The 18,871-nt window shown below is 37.3% G+C and overlaps 2 protein-coding genes across 7 annotated transcripts in view; one reads left to right on the plus strand and one right to left on the minus strand.

The window, feature by feature from the left end:
* The window catches only part of LOC124405446 (calcitonin gene-related peptide type 1 receptor-like), a 146,747-nt gene extending 137,865 nt beyond the window's left edge, over positions 1-8,882 (plus strand). For 3 of the 5 annotated variants that reach the window (XM_046880326.1, XM_046880327.1, XM_046880328.1), the window contains 9 exons: positions 1,383-1,489; positions 3,227-3,318; positions 3,413-3,539; positions 3,693-3,919; positions 6,182-6,352; positions 6,448-6,571; positions 6,782-6,823; positions 7,060-7,143; positions 8,318-8,882. In XM_046880326.1, coding sequence (XP_046736282.1) covers positions 1,383-1,489; positions 3,227-3,318; positions 3,413-3,539; positions 3,693-3,919; positions 6,182-6,352; positions 6,448-6,571; positions 6,782-6,823; positions 7,060-7,143; positions 8,318-8,494 — 1,151 coding nt within the window. In that variant the 3' untranslated portion in view covers positions 8,495-8,882. Of the gene's footprint in view, positions 1-1,382; positions 1,490-3,226; positions 3,319-3,412; positions 3,540-3,692; positions 3,920-6,181; positions 6,353-6,447; positions 6,572-6,781; positions 6,824-7,059; positions 7,144-8,298 lie in introns of all 5 variants that reach the window. The other 2 variants (XM_046880325.1, XM_046880329.1) reach the window with 2 other exon arrangements.
* A 2,597-nt stretch (positions 8,883-11,479) lies between these two features.
* On the minus strand, positions 11,480-14,453 carry LOC124405447 (transmembrane protein 19). 2 transcript variants are annotated; one of them, XM_046880331.1, is made up of 7 exons: positions 14,180-14,453; positions 13,740-13,850; positions 13,357-13,644; positions 12,919-13,023; positions 12,499-12,714; positions 12,191-12,381; positions 11,480-11,812 (listed from the first exon to the last, which is right to left on the minus strand). In XM_046880331.1, the coding sequence occupies exons 1-6, from the start codon at positions 14,328-14,330 to the stop codon at positions 12,227-12,229; spliced, it is 1,026 nt and encodes a 341-aa protein (XP_046736287.1). In that variant the 5' UTR covers positions 14,331-14,453; the 3' UTR covers positions 11,480-11,812; positions 12,191-12,226. The 2 variants fall into 2 exon arrangements, with proteins under 2 accessions (XP_046736287.1, XP_046736286.1); XM_046880330.1 differs by lacking the exon at positions 11,480-11,812 and having other exon boundaries at positions 11,989-12,381; positions 14,180-14,452.
* Positions 14,454-18,871: the final 4,418 nt, after the last annotated feature.

Consider the following 18,871-nt stretch of genomic DNA (forward strand, 5'->3'; position numbering starts at 1 on the left):
GCCTTAGCATCTCGATTGACCCTCAATAACCTTTCGTATCTTCCTCTGAGCCGGGAGTCTAACTCTAGACAGACGGATAGCCTTCAAATTGCCTCCGATAAGCCTGGAAAGTGAACAGAATTCCAAGCACTATCCTTATTGGTACAGATCAGAACGCGAGCAGACTCTGGACCCTTCAGGCCACTTTACTCAACCCATTTTCGTTACAATGTATTGGACACCATGACCATGCATTGGCCATTCCACCCTCAACTCAACTGCCTTCCACCAGGCTTGATCCACTTTACCGATTACATTACGTCCTTTTTGTTGCATCAAATTTTTTTCTACAGAAGAAAAAAAAAATTTCACCACAACAATTACACACGATACACGTCGGTATTTCTCTTCTACAATTCAATTTCCCAGACAAGCTTACAGGTATTTATATTCTGGCATTTAAAAATAAACCAGCCAAGCTAAGAGGGAACAAAGAAATCGAGAGAAATTTTTTCAACACTTTTCCCATCAAAGTATCAATCTGCGATAATGGGGTGGCAGCCTGTCTCTAGACAATGTCTCGAAGCTTATACCTATATATAATGAACAACATCGCTATGGTGCACTGTAACCGTTGGACAGATTGTTATTAATTCTCCCCCAGCTGCATTGTGGTCCGTGACGCAGTCTGTCCTCCTCCCTGCACTCCTTGCCGCGTTTCCTCCGTTGCACAATACGCTTCCTTCGTCTGGTGGTGAGGGTTAATGGACACCGAGACCTCGTCTTCTACGGCGCTTCTGCGAGCCCCGGGTAAATGACGCGCCGCTTGTTCGCCGCTGCACAACGTCGATACCGTCCACTGACAGTGAGAGGACGAACAGCTTTGATCGAATGCCCCGATATTACCCCATACACCCCATTAACTACCTGCAGCCTGTGTAAAAATCGGTAAATTGTTCACAAAGACCGATCAATGCCGATGGTAATTCATTTTGTATGTTGGGGAAAATTTTTTTTATTATCGTTGAGTGAATTTAACGAAATTCATATCTTTTTCAACTAAATGCCCGGTTCATCAAAAACGTAAATCCTTATTTAAATTGTTCCGAAAATTTTTTGGAAAGAAAAGTTTCAAACAGAAACGAATATATAGTAGGCATGTAAGTAAAAAAAATTTTCGGAATGTGAAACTTTCTTGAAAATATTTTTGCATACCTCAAACGAACTTCTTTGCGAGTTTCCGGAAATTCTCATCAGACTTCCAATTGTGATGTGAATATTTTTTATTTTTGTTTAATTTTTATTTTACCCGAATTTGGGTGATTTTTATAAATTATGCACGTCGCGCGCCGTCCAATCTTCAAGCATCTATTTAATTTTTTCTCCCGTTTAATGTTTTACAGGTTTTGCGCACAAGGATTGCGAGGCGAATGGTACCTGGTTCAAGCATCCGGAATCCCATCAAATATGGAGCAATTATACAACCTGCGTGAACATGGAAGATCTCAGTGTGAGTACAATGATCTTCGGTCGTTTTATAATTAAACTTTTGACAGCATGAGAAAAGTAACGTAGTGTAAAAAATAAAGTTTGGCTAACACAATATCGGGATTGGGGATTTAGTATCGTGAGTAATGGAATCCCGTGTAATTAACACGTATTTTACGAAATGTTCACGGGATAAAAATACGGTTTAATCTTTCGTGAAAGAATTCGGTTTCTATTCACGCATACACACGCACACACACACAAAATTCCAAAGCTTTGTGGTGAAATATTCCACCCTCTGATTGCCCAGACAGCGGGGCAGATCTCTCTCGTTCCCTAAAATATGCAAACTCTTTCTGAAGCACTCGTGCAGTCGGTCCACCACTTTCCGCTGTTCATTAGTTTGATGTTTAACGCTAGCTCTCCTCGTATCGCGATTTGTGATTTCCATACTGCAGCTGCGCAGTTGCATGAGGGGGGGTTGTAAAAAAAAGTAATCGAAAAACTTGGCCAAATAGTAATATTTCGTTCCGCAAAATTCGCTCGTCCTCCTCTGCTGCATGCCCGTGTAATCCTTATCAAATAACTGCATATGACATCTCTGCAACAGTCTCCTCTCCATCTTCTCCTTATTCCTTCTTCCTTAAATCCCTTCGTTAAACAGCATATCCCGGATAACAGGAGGAAATTGGCTCATTGCCGTGAGAGAAACGACATCTCTTGACTTGACTTGACTTGACTAAAAATCTCCTCCCCATTGCACGTCTCTCTACTATGTAAAAAGTTAAGTAGATATACGAGGATGAGTATAACGCAATCCTGTCGTAAGCCTGCATCGCATCTCGACGACGAGGAGACGACAACATCAGCATGCGTGGAAAACACGACGCAACAACGTCAACCTGCCTGCAGACAAGGGCGAAATATTTATACATACTTGCTTACATAATTCATTAAGTGGGGGTTATTTGCAAAAGGAATTTTTTCATCTCCGGGAAAAACCTCAAGATCGAATGTTGTCAACGAAAACACTCATATTTCACTGAGGCTTTGTATATATATATTACGCGGAATTCAATTGATCAGAATTTCAAAAGTGAAAAGGTATCTGGGATTCAAAATTTTAATACACCAACTTCAGTGGCCTCTTTTTCTTACAGAATTGGTGCTTAAGTTTTTTCCCTGTATTTTCATCACAACAACAAATAAAATGAGACTTATTCAAGCAATACATTTTGTGTATATAATGTACTTGAAAATATTCATTTGATATATCTGCTTTGAGATTAAATTGTTGCATTGTACTCGAATTAGGACGACATGATACTGTATATAACGGATCCAAACATTCCCGTCGTTTTTAATTTCGATTTTGTTTACTTGAAAAATAAAGCTCTCCCTATCCAGCATGCAATTACAAAGGACCTCTAAGCGTAAAGTCTTTTCACCGTTTAAACCTGAACTGCTTTCAGATTATGCAAGCTGTTTGGGTACATATATCAAAGAGAAGGTGAAAACCGGATACCAGTGCAAAGAATGCTGAATATCGGATCAGGGACTTTTCAGTTTATTTGATTTTTTTTTCTCTTTTCACTCACCGGTCGTGTTTTAAAAATTCGTAGATGCAATGCTTCTCTGAGCGTTGGATTGTTCAGAAAAATCGCCGTTTAGAATACAATGTTTGTTTTCGAATTATCATTTGTTTCGATTTACCGATATTCTCTTGATTTAATTAAATTTTCTTTTTGTTTTGTTACAGTGGCAGCAGCACCTGAACACTATCTACGAAACCGGTTACACGATATCACTAGTCGCTCTTCTCTTGTCCCTGGCAATACTTACTTACTTCCGGTAAATTGAGGACTTCACAAATTTCACCAGTTTATGTCTTGATCTTCTACAGTGGCAAGATAGGGGAAATTCAATTTCACTTGAAACGTTGCAGGTCGTTGAGATGCGCAAGAATTACGTTGCACATGAATCTCTTCGCATCGTTCGCCGTTAACAATGCACTATGGTTGATTTGGTACGGCACCGTCGTCGCCAACACACCGACTCTTTTTGAAAATGGGGTAAAGTGTAATCGTTTAATCGTTTAATCGCATATATATATGCCAACCTGAATATACTATAACCAGTATTATTGCTCTTCAATTCTCCGACGATTATTTGTTTATCGAATAAAACTGAAATTGAACTCATACAGCACGTTCCTCCCTCCTCAGATCGGCTGCAGATTCCTCCACGTGATACTTCATTATTTCCTATTGACGAATTACGCATGGATGCTGTGCGAGGGATTCTACTTGCACACCCTACTCGTAAGCGCGTTCACAAGCGAGCATAAACTGGTCAAGTGGCTGATGGGATTGGGATGGCCCTTACCAGCCATCATCGTTGTTACCTACGCAATCCTGAGAGGCACCAGTGATGACCTTGAGGACAGCTCACAGTTAGTACCTCATACACTTCTTTAAATTTCTTTCTCTCTCTCTCTCTTTATATATATATTATCATTTCCTCAATGTACTTTTTCTCTGTAATGCAAATACGGTCCTCCGCGTCCGAATTGCACGAATGAAAACTCTCAGTGAAAATAAAAATGGCCGCCGTGACTCCACCTGCGATTTTGTAACAGGAATATATTCAGTTTCGGCGTAAAAAACATATCCAACGCCATTTTTCACCAAATGTAAATAATGGCAAGAGTAAATTTCAGTTACGATTTCAGTTTCTACAACAGCTTGAAAGTAGTAAATTCGAATTGGAAGAATTCGACGCGATGCATTGATCACGTGATTTTCGCACAGCTTCTGTACCGACAGAGCGTACTTATTGTATTCAGCAAAATCCCAGTTATGCAGTACGTACTGTATATATATCGGTACACATGCATCGATCACAGCGAATAGTCGAGTGCATAGACACAGCTAGCGGTTTTGGTTTGACAGACCAACATCGGGGTATTACGTGTGCAGAGAGCATCTCCGCCCGGCGTGCAAGCACACGATGTTGGTATATACCGCAGTTTAATTGATACACAATGCTGCAGCGACAGCAGCATCAGCATCAGCATCAGCAGCAGCAGCAATAGCATCGCGTTTCAAGATCGAATTTCGAAAGGACGAAATCACCGCGTCGGTGATAAGCAAAGCAAACTGTTTGAACGTTAAATTCGCGCGCATCTACCTAGGAAGCATAACGTTATCGATGCAAACCGCAGCAGAAGCGATCCCGTCAAGAGTTTTACCCTATAGCGATAACCAGCTTAATACCTTGACCTCACGATGCATGTCCTGCACTTTATAGCCACGGTTCGCCATTAAGTACATTGCGCATTAAAGCTGCTCCCACGTATATAGTTTTCAGTAAAGATTATTCATCACTCGAGACAGCTTCTGGCGTTAAAAACTGATAAGAAAGCTCTGCCACCGCGCCGTATAATAGATGAGACTTGATGGAATACCTTCAATCCTACATCGAATATTTTTCTATATACAATTTATAAATATCAAGATTCGCTGCGTGATAAATTATGTGCAGAATCTTATCCTTTTTGCCTTGTTGTTCGGTCTGGTTGGTAACCTCTCAGGATCTTCATCAATCAGAGGTTGACGCGGCGATAACAGATGTGGGCGGGTGATAAAAATACCGGGGGAGGGGGGAGGAAAACAGAATGAAATAAAGTTGGACTGGGGTAGAAAACTCGTTGAACGGAAAAGTGGTTGCCAATTTCTAAATAAGCGAAAATTCGGTTCGATATGGGCGTCCATATCTACGTGGCGTAGACTTTATTATTGTAGATGCGTGTACTTATAACGCACGGAAGATCGCATCGTCGACCTGAAACCTCGACGGAGACGATCTTTCTCGTAATAAATGGATGATTGGAACCTTAACAACCCTCGAAGTAAAAGGTGGTTGAGAAAAATAGTCGCATCCCACGAGGGCATCCGGTTTAAATCCCTATAATAAGGTATATAGGTATGTGCATATACGTAATACGTTCCCCGCTTGAACCTTTATTCGTATGGAACAGTACGCTTCTCGAGAAACATTTAAAACTTTTACTTTCAATTTCTCATCCAATTTAAATTCCGTTTTACACCCGCCGGATATAGTTGTAGCCAGGTATTAGGGGTGTGTGTGTATGTATTATATATACGTTCCCACATGAAATCCGCACTTTTTATCAGATTCAAACATCTTACGGGACTCTGTTAGGGAAATATATTCGTTTTAATGCTTTTTCAATTTTCCAGTAGGTATAATATATTCGATAATTTATGTCGATTCAACGCCTGAGCGTGTATATAGTCTTGACCGTCGACGAATATAAAGTTTGTTTGAGAAAAGTGGGCAAAAATATAACCCTTTAATTCTGTATTTAAATTTCGATTATAGTTAAAAATAAAAACTAAATCCAATTTTCATTAAATTACAAATTACGGACTTTCCCAACGTTGCGTCATCTAAACTCATCGTACACTACGTATTTTATTTGAATATATATTTATAAGAGAACTTTCAAAATCAACAAATCATCCACCTCGGCTACTTTTGCGAATATTAATTTTCTTGATCGTGTTACGACTACCTGACGTTTTCCGCTAAAAGATCAAAGCGACGTCCGTATATGTACATTTCGTGTTTCGAGCTGAAATATCCTCTTTGTACCGTAGCTTGTGAATAATAATTAATTGTTTCGTTTCAGGTGCTGGATCAACGAGGGAAATTACGCGAATGTTCTCATCTATCCGGTCTGCGTTTCGACGCTGTTGAATCTTCTATTCCTTTGTAACATTGTCCGCGTCCTTTTGACGAAGTTGCGTGCCGGTCCTGCGATCGGAACAAGACCATCGAGATCAATGCTACAGGCTTTCAGGTATGTATCTATTTTCGTCATTGGTATAATAATAAAAACACAGGCTAAAATTCTAATAACATGTCATAATATTTTCCTGCGTTCATCTCTTTAAGGGCAACTCTACTTCTGGTTCCACTACTAGGGCTTCATTACTTGGTCATTCCGTTCCGCCCGCCGAAGGGCCATCCATGGGAACAAGCCTACGAAATCATCTCTGCCATTACCGCATCTTTTCAAGTAAGTTTGAATTATTGATTATTATGATTATCATCGATTTAGCCAAAATTCAAAAATTAAATACTTGAAAGATTTTAAGATAAAACTCGAATTCAAACCAATACCACCACTGTGCATGTAATCGACATTTGATTATCTCAAAGTTAGCTCGTAATAAAATAAAATAGAAGTAACTTATTGTAACTAAATGAAATGATGAATAATTTCTAGGGTCTCTGTGTCGCAATTCTGTTCTGCTTCTGCAACGGTGAGGTAAGTCCTGATTGACCTCGCTATATTACGTGTACATACAACGTTTCAACGTCAAGTTACCCAATTTCCATAAATCTGTATACGGCCAAAACACAACACAGCCGCGTAACCCATAGTGTATTGTAATATTGTAGCCACGATGCAAATGTATACGACACAACGTCAATATACATGTGAATTTTAGAATTCGTATTAGCATTATATTTATCTCTTTCTCTCTACGATATGCTCGACAGGTGATAACTCAGTTCAAACGGAAGTGGGAGGGAACAGCGTTCGTAAGAAAGAGGGCAAACTCATGTACAGCAACAACCGTCTCGGTAAGATATCTGCCATGACAATGAGTGATGGATAGAAAAATTCTCCCTATACCTATACCTCAGTACCAATACCTATAATGCATTTCCTGAATCAATACAGCAGGATCGTCTGTCCTGTAAATCTGCATGGAACTAACGTATAACGATACGAATAACGTGACGAATATCTCGAGCAACTCAAAATAACAGACGATTCTGCAACGTAGATCCTCATATTTATTACGACCACCCTATCATTCCACATCTGGTTTCTTAATATTGTACCAAACAATCCATACGTAGACTGTTGAAAAAAAAATCTGATTAACATTAACAATTTATTTGAGTTTAGTGTGGTGAATGTTAAAAACTAAAATATTATGTTTAAAGCATTAACAGAAATTCGATACTTAGTTTTTTACCATCAAGGCACGTTTTGCAAGTCCTTTTTACATGTACGAGAGAATAAATACCCATCAAATTAAACTGGATTAAACTCTTTATAGAAAAATTATAACAAATTCTTGTTTATTCGTCAAATTGACACGAGCATAAACGAAACGTAACCTCGAGTATTGAACCCGTACTAATTTCGTAAGGAAAAATTAACAAGAAACGGATCTTCGCGCATGAACATTCGCATGAAATTGATTCCAACAGTATACCTATGTAATTGTCACGTGAGTTTATATAATATGGAATTTGTATCGTCAATGGTGCAATGCGGACTAACTCAACTAAGCATTAACACATATGAAAATGGTTAAAAAAAAATTCACAAGGTTGTTGCAAGGCAAAAAAAAAAAAAAACGAAACAACCTCCAGGCATGATAATTTATATACATATACATATACTGGATCATTGCAAGCCAATCCACGTGGCCATGCACGTTTTCTAACTCGCTCGCACGTTTTCCATGAGACTGCACAAGCCTAATTAGTAATCTTTACACACGGTTTTTGCTGAATTACTACTATAAAATAATAAAATGGCGAATCAGTAAATGTGATTAACAAAACTGAGGTTTTTCCATCCCCGTGTTACCTCGACGTTTAAATCGGCAAAAATATATATATTGTACCGGTGATTAATTCGAAGCAGTGATAAATCGTCGTCCGTATTGTGCCAATGGCATCGCCCGAGTCGAATCCATTTTGGGGTGTTGACTGTTTCAGTTTGTCCGATCGACCGCAGGTCCGATGGCGGGAGAGGAGAAGGTGTGACTATCAGTCGGCGGCGGGGGTGGATCCGCAGGAGTCCGCGGGATCCAACACGGCCGCCGCGCGTCGAGGAAGTAGCAACCACCTCCAGGTTCTCATAAAACGCAACGACTCGGCGAACGACTTCAACCAATACCAGAGCCAGTGCTGATTACTACCTACAAACGGCTGACTAAGATCGAGAGAGATTTATAATTGTCGGTCTCTGGATCACTCCGGCTTAATTCTCAACCCCCCCCCCCCCAATCACCGTTATCGCTGAACCGTTTTGAAACCCCAATGTTGAGACGTGTTTATTGTTGACCAAATCACTTTGCCTCTGGCCGAATGTTATTGTTGTATAGTCACAATTGACAAAAATTCAATCACTCTTCGTTCAAGATGTGGGGTTTCGAACTCACGATTGCTCTTTAAATTTGAATCAGTCAAAATCCACTGATTCCCAGTTATAAGTATATACCACTGGAAAATATCCACACAAACTCAGTAAACGATTGACCGTGACATTTTTTAATTTTGCCAAGGATTTTTTCTACTGTAGTACGATCCCTGAAAAGCTTCAAAAAATTTTTTCAAATCGGAGATGCTGTATGAATTATAATAGATTTTCAACAGGTATGCAAATAGAAAAAGTACGATGAAAAAAATAGAAAAATTGTAAAACTAAAAATAGAAAAAAATGAGGTCCAACTATGAATCTTGCGTGAAAATTTTTCATTTCGGAAAGCAAATGTTTTTTCTTGTTTCATAAAACTCAATTTGAGTGTTTTTGCTATGGGTTTAAAAAATGATAAGGTAAAGACGAGTGATTTAAAAAATTTGAAAATATTCTTGGAAGCTTTTCAGGGGTCATGCTATCGTAGAAAAAAATCCTTGGTGACATTGAAAATTATCATGGTCAACCATTAACTGATTTGGCGGGGAAAGCTCCATATACACTGATGATTCGGTGAATTTTCACTGATATTTCACTGATTTTCAGTGTGTATACAATGATTTTTACCAGTGCTATACTTATAACTGATTCATATTTAGAGACTGTACAGCAGGTTTCGAAAGCTCAAATTCACGTATATGCGACAAGTCGATTACATATACATATATCTAATATTATATAGCCAGGTCGGAATTACAGAATTTGCATTTTGAGTTTCTGAGATCAGATATTGCGCCATTGGGGTATACATTTCTTATATACATACCTACATTTTGTTACACATTATGCGTAATTTTTTTCAAAATAACGAACTAGCATTTTATAAAAATCGAGTTGCATTTATATTGTTGATTTATAATTATATGTTATCATTATATATCTTGGTGTATCGGAAAAAAAAGTCACGCAATTCCCGAAAAAAATTAACTCATATTAATTCATATTTTCGAGTAAAAAAAATTTTCATCATATTTAAACGGTAATAACGCAGTCTAAAAACTGGGAGAAAACACAGTCTCCGATTCAAATAAAAATGGAGTATAATATGAGTGAATAAATTCAATTTAATTCTGGTGTAAGGTACTTATTAAGTGATATGTTGCTAATAATACTTTTGATTCTAATTAAGATGGATTATACGAATGATCAAAGGGTACAGTGACATTATAGGGAAGATCAAGGCGAAATGGAGCACTTAGGGAACGATCATAATTATAGTGATTCTATCGAAATTTTTCTATTCCTGAAATTTAATCACAACCAAAGAATTTTCCATTTTTTTTTTTTTTTTTTTTTTTTTTTAAGGAATGAGTGAGAACCTTTTACAAAAATGTCAACAAAATTCGACGTTTCACTTTTTTACCGATCTCCCCTATAATTTCGTGCTCAATTACGATTTCTTCTCGGCAGTACATAGTAAAAAAAAATAAATAAATAAAGCAAATGAAACTCGACTTTGAAAACGAACTGTACAAAGTAAATATAAATGTTACTCTCACCGGTATCTACACGTTCATCGACTGTAAAATACTGCATTAAAGGATCGAAGCATCATATTTTGGCTACACATTTCTGAAAAGTTAATACTTTTATATGATGGGCCGATACCTCAAATTTTTCTCGTCATATTTGGATGCTTGCAGGTTGACTGTTTAGTTTGCAGGCTTTGAACTTTCATTCACATTCATCATCATAAAGTTTGTTCTTCACAAAAGTAGCCACAAGTAGAGTAATAGCCAAAAAACTGTGTCGCATCTACCTAACACACTGTATCAAATCCAGCTGTGGAACGATTCACCATGTTAAAGATTCCGTACTCGTCATATCACTAAAAATGTAGAGATTATAAAAGAAAAGGAATTTTTATACAGAATGAAGTAAATTTATTATATATAAACTTGTATATCTTTCATATAATTAAATAATATGAAAAAAAAAAAAAAAAAAAAAAAAATGAAGAAAACCTAACAATAATGTTAAAAGAACAAATCAACGAAACTACACATGTTATGCATATATAGGAATATATCTGGTGTACTAATGAGGTGTATTGTTATAAAAATAAAGTAATAATTACCTGTAATTACTAAGAATAAAATGATAATTATTAATCGAAAATATCATGATCGTTGCAGAAAATAATGAATGAAAATGAAAACAAAGATGGCAGTCTACTTAAGAGCAGGAAATCTGCTTTGGCCTGGGTAGCCATTAGACCAAATATAGACCTGATTGGTTCATTATCGTGGTGTGATAATCACAACGTAGACATAAAATAAAATACACAAACAAAAGAACTAACTGTAAAATAATCAAATCAATGTTTTTAGCCTGTATAATTTTCTGTACAGCACAAAGTAATAAGTGTAAATAACTTTGTATACTTAAAATAAAAAAAAAAAAAACAGAAGGAATAAACTAAAAAATAAATACAACTGTCTGTAAACTAAACATGTGCACATATTATTCTGACATATAATATTGAATGTCAAGTAAGTGATTTGTCACTCAATATAGCTATACAAAATAAATGTGACCGTTATTCGCCAAAATAGAATGTTCATCTTTTACTATCCCGTTTCATTCGTCCACTAGACTTTATCGAATTGTCATTTTAGATGTCAAGTAATGCATTGTTATAGCACATGAACTTTTGTTTGACGAAGCTAGAACTTGATTTTCACAGAGCAGTTTTTTTTACTTGTGATGTCTCGCATACTTTGAATACAATCATGAGACATACAATTTGCTATTACTTATCACACTCGACCTTATTTCATAACAACTAATGAGTTTATTGAGGCAAAAATATTCAAATAGGTAGTAGAAAATAGTTTATTTCGTCCACTGATTCAAGGCCCCACGAATATTTTTTACAATTATTTTACAGAGAGTCGGTTACTGCCGATTTAATGATCATATACACAACAATAATTGAAAATACAACGTATCGTTTCATCGATACTATTCTCCATCAAGGCTGCCTGCAGCTTAATCTATAGATTGCAACAGCTGCTACTCATAATTGAAGACCTGGGATAATTTAAACGTTATTCCCTCATTAGAACGTATATTGAGGTGCATGCGCATATTTATTTACTAAAAGTAGGTATATAACGTAGGTGTTTTTATCCAGCTATATATAAAACTGCTTCGATTAAAACTTTTCTAATAAACATTTCAATCTAAATAAACCGTAAGGTATTGATATCGTAGTAATATCAGAGAAAAATTTTTTAACAGTGAGTTATTTTTTTCACACTTTTTCTACGATAACCATAATCAAAATTTCGTCTCAATGTTCATACGTGGCATATGATCAATGAAACTTGGAAATGAAAGCATAAATAAAAAAATAAAGTTAGTTTTATCTTCACCAAAGATAAATTAAGCTTGTATTATTATACATACCAGCCTTATCTTCCAAGCATAAATTATTTCTTGACATCAAGGCCAAAAGAGATTCGCCAATCTTGGAAGAGTCAGAGCCATTACTATGCTCGATAAAAGATTGACACTATGATTATCAAAGATTTGTCTACCACTAATATGCTTCACACCTCTCCCAGGGCGTTCGACAACTTTGCCAGTCTCATCTAAGCCTGCTCACGGAAAATGTAACGGAAAACGAAAATAAAGAAAATGTAACTCAAACTGAAATTTTTGTGTCGCTTAGTTTGCTTCCACTTTTTTTCATTATGTAACATCTGAATACTCACCCGAATATTGCAGAGTGGCTCCTAGAATAGAATCAAGTACGCTGCCTGCGAGACCAGCAAAACCACCAGCAATAATGATTGGCCATTGGGGCGCAGCCAGCTGCAACAGGACTGTGTCTACAGTGTATAATACTGCAACATAATTGAATAGTCCTACGACTAAGCCACCTGCTAGAGACATCAAAAGCCCAATCCAAGTAACGCCACCATTAGTACCTGTATTTGAAGATATTTCCATTAATAAAAGTAATAAGGTTCACGCCGAGTTGCAAGTAATAATTTTCGGAATTGAATGTTTTGCCTGTTAAATGATACTTCAGTTATATTTTGTTTAAACTAATGCAAGGAAACGTGTTTCGATGTATTTTAACTTAGAACAAACAATTTCTGAAGATAAATCGATTTAGAAGTGAATGAAACCTTTAGGAACTCTCTCCCTTGTGGTGATCAAAAATGGCTCCGAATCCCCAATCACAGTACCAAGTTCCGATGCCCACGTGTCACCATTGCAACAGGCAAACGCACCTGAAAAAAGAGTTTCTATTTCAAACGCATCCTTCTCTATGTGCAACTTACAATTTAAACACAGATGAGTCTTCACGAAATTGGTGAAATCTGTGAATCTTTTACAAAATAAATGAAAAATAAGCAATCTCTCAACTTGATGTGAGAATAATTTCAAGGCTACTTTAGTTTTCTCTCACTTTATTTAATGGTAAAGAAACTCTGTCATAAACTATGTGAAAAAACAAACATGACCAGGTTTCAGCAGACGGCTTAAACTTGAAAATGCTCTAAAAGCGATGTTTGATTATATTGGCTAAGATGAAACTGAAGTGAGTATAGGGCATTACATACCTAATATTCCAACCGATAGCCAGGAACTCCTATAGTCTTTTGAAAAATCAATTGGCCGTTCTCCACATCCAACGTCCAATAGATAGAGCAACGCTAGTTGCGTCGCCATTCCTCCGTTGCATAAAACTTGTATCCAATTTCTCTGACCACCTTCCTTAAATTCTTCCTCCAATTTTTTCTTTTTATTAGAACGAAACTTAGTGGCTTTCGAAGAAGTGCAAAAAAATGCTATCAAACAGGCGATGTGCGTATAACTTGTAATGCTGAGAATAAATCCTGTGAACAATCCTGCACAAAATACATAAAATAACTAAATAAAGGTTATAAACTTCTCAAAGACCATTCAATTCATCAAGGCTGGACGAGCAGATAAAATATTTCACCTAGAAAAGCTCCGCTGAAATCCAAACTCTTCCGTCTCAGACCCCAACCGGCAAAAAGTATTGGGATTACAACTGCAGTCAGCCATCTCCAAGGAGAAATGACAGAGTATCCTATCAAAAAAAAGGACAAAAATTAATTCATAATTTGTGTAAGCACTTAAAATTGTAACATTCCTAGCCATCAGTTATTGTGGGATGTTTTTGACGTTACAGTGAAGCATGTTGTACCACTACGAAAAAGAAGTTACAAAAAAAAGAAGATTAATTAGGTGACTTGAAATAGACAGAAATTCAAGTTCATACAGAAAAATGTCTTCGTGACTCGCAAATTAAAAAATCAAATATTTCAGATGGGAGAAAGTCATCTTTAATGATCGCTTGTGGAAAATATAATATAATAAAAAAAATAACAGACACGAATTAACTATGCAAAGTATTACCGTCGGTATGTTGGTCGGCATCTGGTGTAAAAAGTGAGTAAACTAAATTAACGATCCAGAATAGCATTGAAATTGGTATAGCAAAGGCGCATAGCAAAACTGGCACTAATACCCTCGTTTTCCCATCGTTATTTTTCTGGATTGATACCATTTTGACGAGAAATTATCATAATTCAAGGAGCAGCCTCCTCCTCGATTTATGTTTAATTTATAATTTTGTTTTACCGCTAACTTAAACTGTGAATCTAATAATAATTCTGTCACCGTTTGGCCAAGATTAGGTTAACGATTTCAAATTCACAGCAGCCAAACTTATGACCAGAGTAATGAACGACGTCTGCAATAGTGGACGAGATAATTAAGCCGAAGCGATATAAAAGTGCGCGTCTGAAAAATGGCTTTGTAATACCGACGCTGATTTGTACAAATTACTTCACAAATTACTTTTTTTTTTAAACCATTAGTTATTGACCTTATAGGCCATGTCCTATTGACATCGCAGGAGATTAACCTGTTAATTAACGTCATTGACACTATTTCAACGTAGAGATTCCGCGTTTGTCGGCATGACAGCCAGTGTTGCCAACGCTTAATAAAAAGCTTGATTTTTAATCACGCGAAGTGCACGAATATGCCCGAGATGCGAACACTGCGAACTGAATGATGACGTCATAACCGAACGGCCGAGTTCGCAAACTTCATAATTCATTTATCCTACTGCAATTGGCGGAATGTGGTACAGAACATTTTTATCCAGAAGCTAGCCTATACTATTTTCTTCATTTTTGTTTTTTCCCCCGCGTATGGCTGGATTTTCGTGGTCGTCGGATTGACGCAGCAGCGCCACGCCATCAACGGTTAAAAAAACGCTCATGAAACAGGTGCCGATGGTACCGACGCAACATCGAAATGCCGCGTGTCAAACCTAAGGGGTTGAGTCAGTGGTTCTCAGTTGCGTTTTCAAATTTTCCTTTTTACCCATTTTCATTCGTGTCTTTTTCCCGCCGACGGCGTGACGCTGTGGCGTCACATTGCTATCGCGTCAATATACGACGGGGTAAAAGTGCAAGCCCCCACGATTTCGTGGCACCCATAGAACGAGAAATAGGTTTTTAGAAACAATTTTAGGCCTAACTGCAGCTCAGTTGATAATACAGAACGTGGTTACCATGGCGCGAAGTGACACTGTACTGCTCGTAACGAAATAAATCATAAATAGGTATATTAACAAATGATGCTGTTGCAGCAAGAATAATTGAGAACAAAATTGACTGCAAAATTTTCATCGATTAATTATCACATATAGTACCACGCTTCTCTATACATGCATATACATGACGAATAAACCAATCGCATCATTCTTACACAATAATACTCAAACGCGTAAACTAATGCTGGTAACAGAAGTTACGTCGCAAATACTTGAGATGCATCGAAAATACGAACTAGAGTAATCACAAATCAATTTCTCCTACAATCCTTGTCATTCTCAGTAGACCCTTGATAAGCCCTACAAAAATCGAACTGGAATGTGTCATGAAGAATTGCTTATCGGGGAAATATTTCACCTCAAAAAAGATACTCTGCCAAAAAGCCTCAGGTGAGATATTTCTCCGATCAGCAATTTCACACATCTCAAATCGATTTTATCAGGAATTCAAGGCTTTATTGACGATTGTGGAAATCCAGTACCAGTAATCGCTTCAAATGTTGGTAAAAAAGTTTCATCGGAAATACAAGAGATTTGATAAGCTGAGAGTGTCAAAAAGTTTGATTAGCTGAAACAGACAAAAGGTAAATCAACTGAAACAGTAAAAAGATTTAATTAGTTGGAATAAACAAAAAGCTTGAATAGCTGAAACAGTGAGAAAAATTTGATTAGCTAAAATAGACAAAAGGTTAAGTGAGCTGAAACAGACAAACGTTTGGTTAACTGAAACAGACAAAGGATTTCATTAGCTGAAACAGACAAACGATTTGATTAGCTAAAATAGACGAAAATACGATTATCATAACGACAAAGGTGCGTGCTCCGACAAAAACAATGTCGTTCGAGTAAAGACTGAACATTTTTCGTTATTCTTGAAAAAAAAATTAGTCCGTTGCCCTGAAATAAAAAAAAAACACAATTACTAAAAAAAATACTTTCATACACCTCAGATATATTCTATAAATACTTACGACAAGATTCTTCACCATCACTGTACACTCCGCGATTTTTATCCCCGTGAATTGACCGCCGGCTTGCACATGCCGCGCTTTCTCTCAGAACCCAAAGGTATCAAGTCAACGCGCAAAGGCACGGTCAATTTGACCTTGAAAACTCAATTGTTTGTAACAAGATTGATTGAAAAGCCGGAGACTTAACACATCGAGCGTGATTTAATTTTTCATATGCCGTTTACGAAATCATCAAGCAAAAGGGGGCGACCGATCGATTCGCATTATCAGGGTGGCGACAATTACGCACAAATATAATTCCTTGACTATTCGTTTCACACGAATAATTAGAAATCGAACGATACGATTTCCGAAAGTTATAGCTTAACTGAATTTACGAAGCATAGCTGAAGAGTGAAAAAGATTTATAAAAAAAAGCCCGATTTTTCCTATGGTCCGTCACACTTCCCTGACTTTACCCAATATATGAAATTCCCCAACTATTCCCGACCATCCCAGTCAGTCGCCACCCTGATTATCAATCATCGCGCAAATGACGCGTCTGATTCCCGCGATTAATCTACGCGCAAAACGGCGCGGCCGATTAATCCTTCAAAAAATTTTAAATATCTAGGACTTTTCGCAAAATTCTGTAGAAAACCAATCCGCATCTGCGTCTTTTTGAATCCGACACATTGTGATGCGAATTGTTGTTCCGAGATGCGAGTCAAAGTCCGGGAGGAAGGTTGGAGGGCATGCATTATTGTGTGGCGTGACGGTCGGCGATCCTCTTCGACGCGAAGTCTTCAAGCTCAGCATCTCTCCCCATCTAGCGTGCCACGGAACGCGATAGATGGTCCAGAGATGCGTTTTGCCCATTCAGACGATCACAGAGATCAATTGAATGAAATAATGATAGACAATGACTAAATAATTGAATTCAATAACGACTGGAAAATGATAGCAAAGTGACAAGAAATGGGAAATTGAACCTCGTTAAAATTTGAAAGCTTACTAATAAATAGTTCGGAGATTCTTATATTCAGTCTTTCACGTGTTTCTGGATGAAAATCACTGTGATCATTTGACGCTGTGGATTACAAAAGTTAATAACATCGCGGTTCATCGCGACCTTCCTACCCTCGCCTGAATCCCAACGGAACCACCCAACGGAAATGTTGAAAAGAGATTCACACGCACATCCGCATCAAACCACGCGACGGATCCCACAACGACCACCTACCTACCCGATTACCTATATTCGCTCTAGACGATTCTCCATCTTTTCCAACACACATCATTCCTCCTCATTTGCGCCGTGGTCACTGTGACTTACTTTTTCATTCATTACCTGTGGGGAGCAAAACGTTGTTGTACCATAGTCAGCGAGAGTATTGTTTTAGTGGTTGCTGGCAGACTATCGGTGCATCAACCTTTTGTAAGATGGATTAAAAACATCCTGTATGCTTATCAGCATTTTTCTAAGCGAGCTAAGTCTGTAGTTGTTTGATAGTTAGTGAGCATTAAAAAATTGAAAATGATTCAAGATATATCATGCAAGTTAATTACGTTACGTTCTGCTAGACTTTGAAACGTTATCAAATAAACAATCGTTGGAATATGTTTAAACCTCAGGTTTATCCACCACTTAAACGACATCATTGTAATTATATAATCTGTAGCTAAACACAATCTGTTTCCGCGAATGTTGAGTAAGTGATGGTAACCTGTCGCGATGCTCATTCCACTTTCAGCAACGTGCAAAATTTCTAACTTTGAGTAACTGTGGTAAAATAGGTCAACTCCAATAAGAAAGAAAAAAAAGAAAATGAATCGACTGAAAGTCAAGCATCGTCGAGATCGCGAATGAGCCTATCCATGCAGCTAAGAAATCGAAGATTTGTGCAACAATTTTTACCGCCACGCCACGTGACAAAGGAGTCCCAGGGAATTAATACCCATAACCTAAACACGTGCAAACTCACCAACGTTGCTGAGTAATGGAGAAGTTACTCGGATGTCTCTGCTTAACTCTGAAAAAACGAAAGAGGAAGCTCGAATTAATTTAGCAGAGTGGATTTTCTATTATTGCTATTGTCTACTTCCATATTTGTTTACCGCATATGACGCAATGACAAAAATTAGGTTTTAAAGGCAGCACGTTAAATTATCAAACAATAATTGAAATAAGTTTTCTTACCTCCTCCGGGTTGCTCCACACTTTACATGTATGTGTAGTACTCGTGGCTTCTCAGGTTGTATGGTGGCAACACACTTTTCTTCAGTTTTGTTCACTGCATAGCGGCTGGTTTGATTTTTAGTTTGTTGTCAGAGGTCGATTGATTAGATTACGTCATTTAGATCATCGCTAAATGTATAATGCTGAAATGTAGTGTACCCCTGTAAACAGGTAAGAAATAACATTTTATTAGAACTTGTCTTTCAAAATCAATACACAAGTCATTGAAAATTTACTGTTATTTTTGTAAACTACAATAAATAATAAAATAAATATAACTCACAAGTTTCTCA

This window comes from Diprion similis, chromosome 4, assembly GCF_021155765.1.
Source record: "Diprion similis isolate iyDipSimi1 chromosome 4, iyDipSimi1.1, whole genome shotgun sequence".
Lineage (NCBI taxonomy): Eukaryota > Metazoa > Arthropoda > Insecta > Hymenoptera > Diprionidae > Diprion > Diprion similis.

What these genes read in the sequence shown, in the direction of transcription:
- LOC124405447 (XM_046880331.1), bottom strand. Translation starts at nt 14,330, where the DNA reads ATGGTATCAATCCAGAAAAATAACGATGGGAAAACGAGGGTATTAGTG. An exon ending in TGCCGACCAACATACCGACG is followed by an intron (nt 13,851 to 14,179) that starts GTAATACTTTGC and finishes TTTTTTTGATAG; the next exon opens with GATACTCTGTCATTTCTCCT. An exon ending in GCTATCGGTTGGAATATTAG is followed by an intron (nt 13,024 to 13,356) that starts GTATGTAATGCC and finishes CTCTTTTTTCAG; the next exon opens with GTGCGTTTGCCTGTTGCAAT.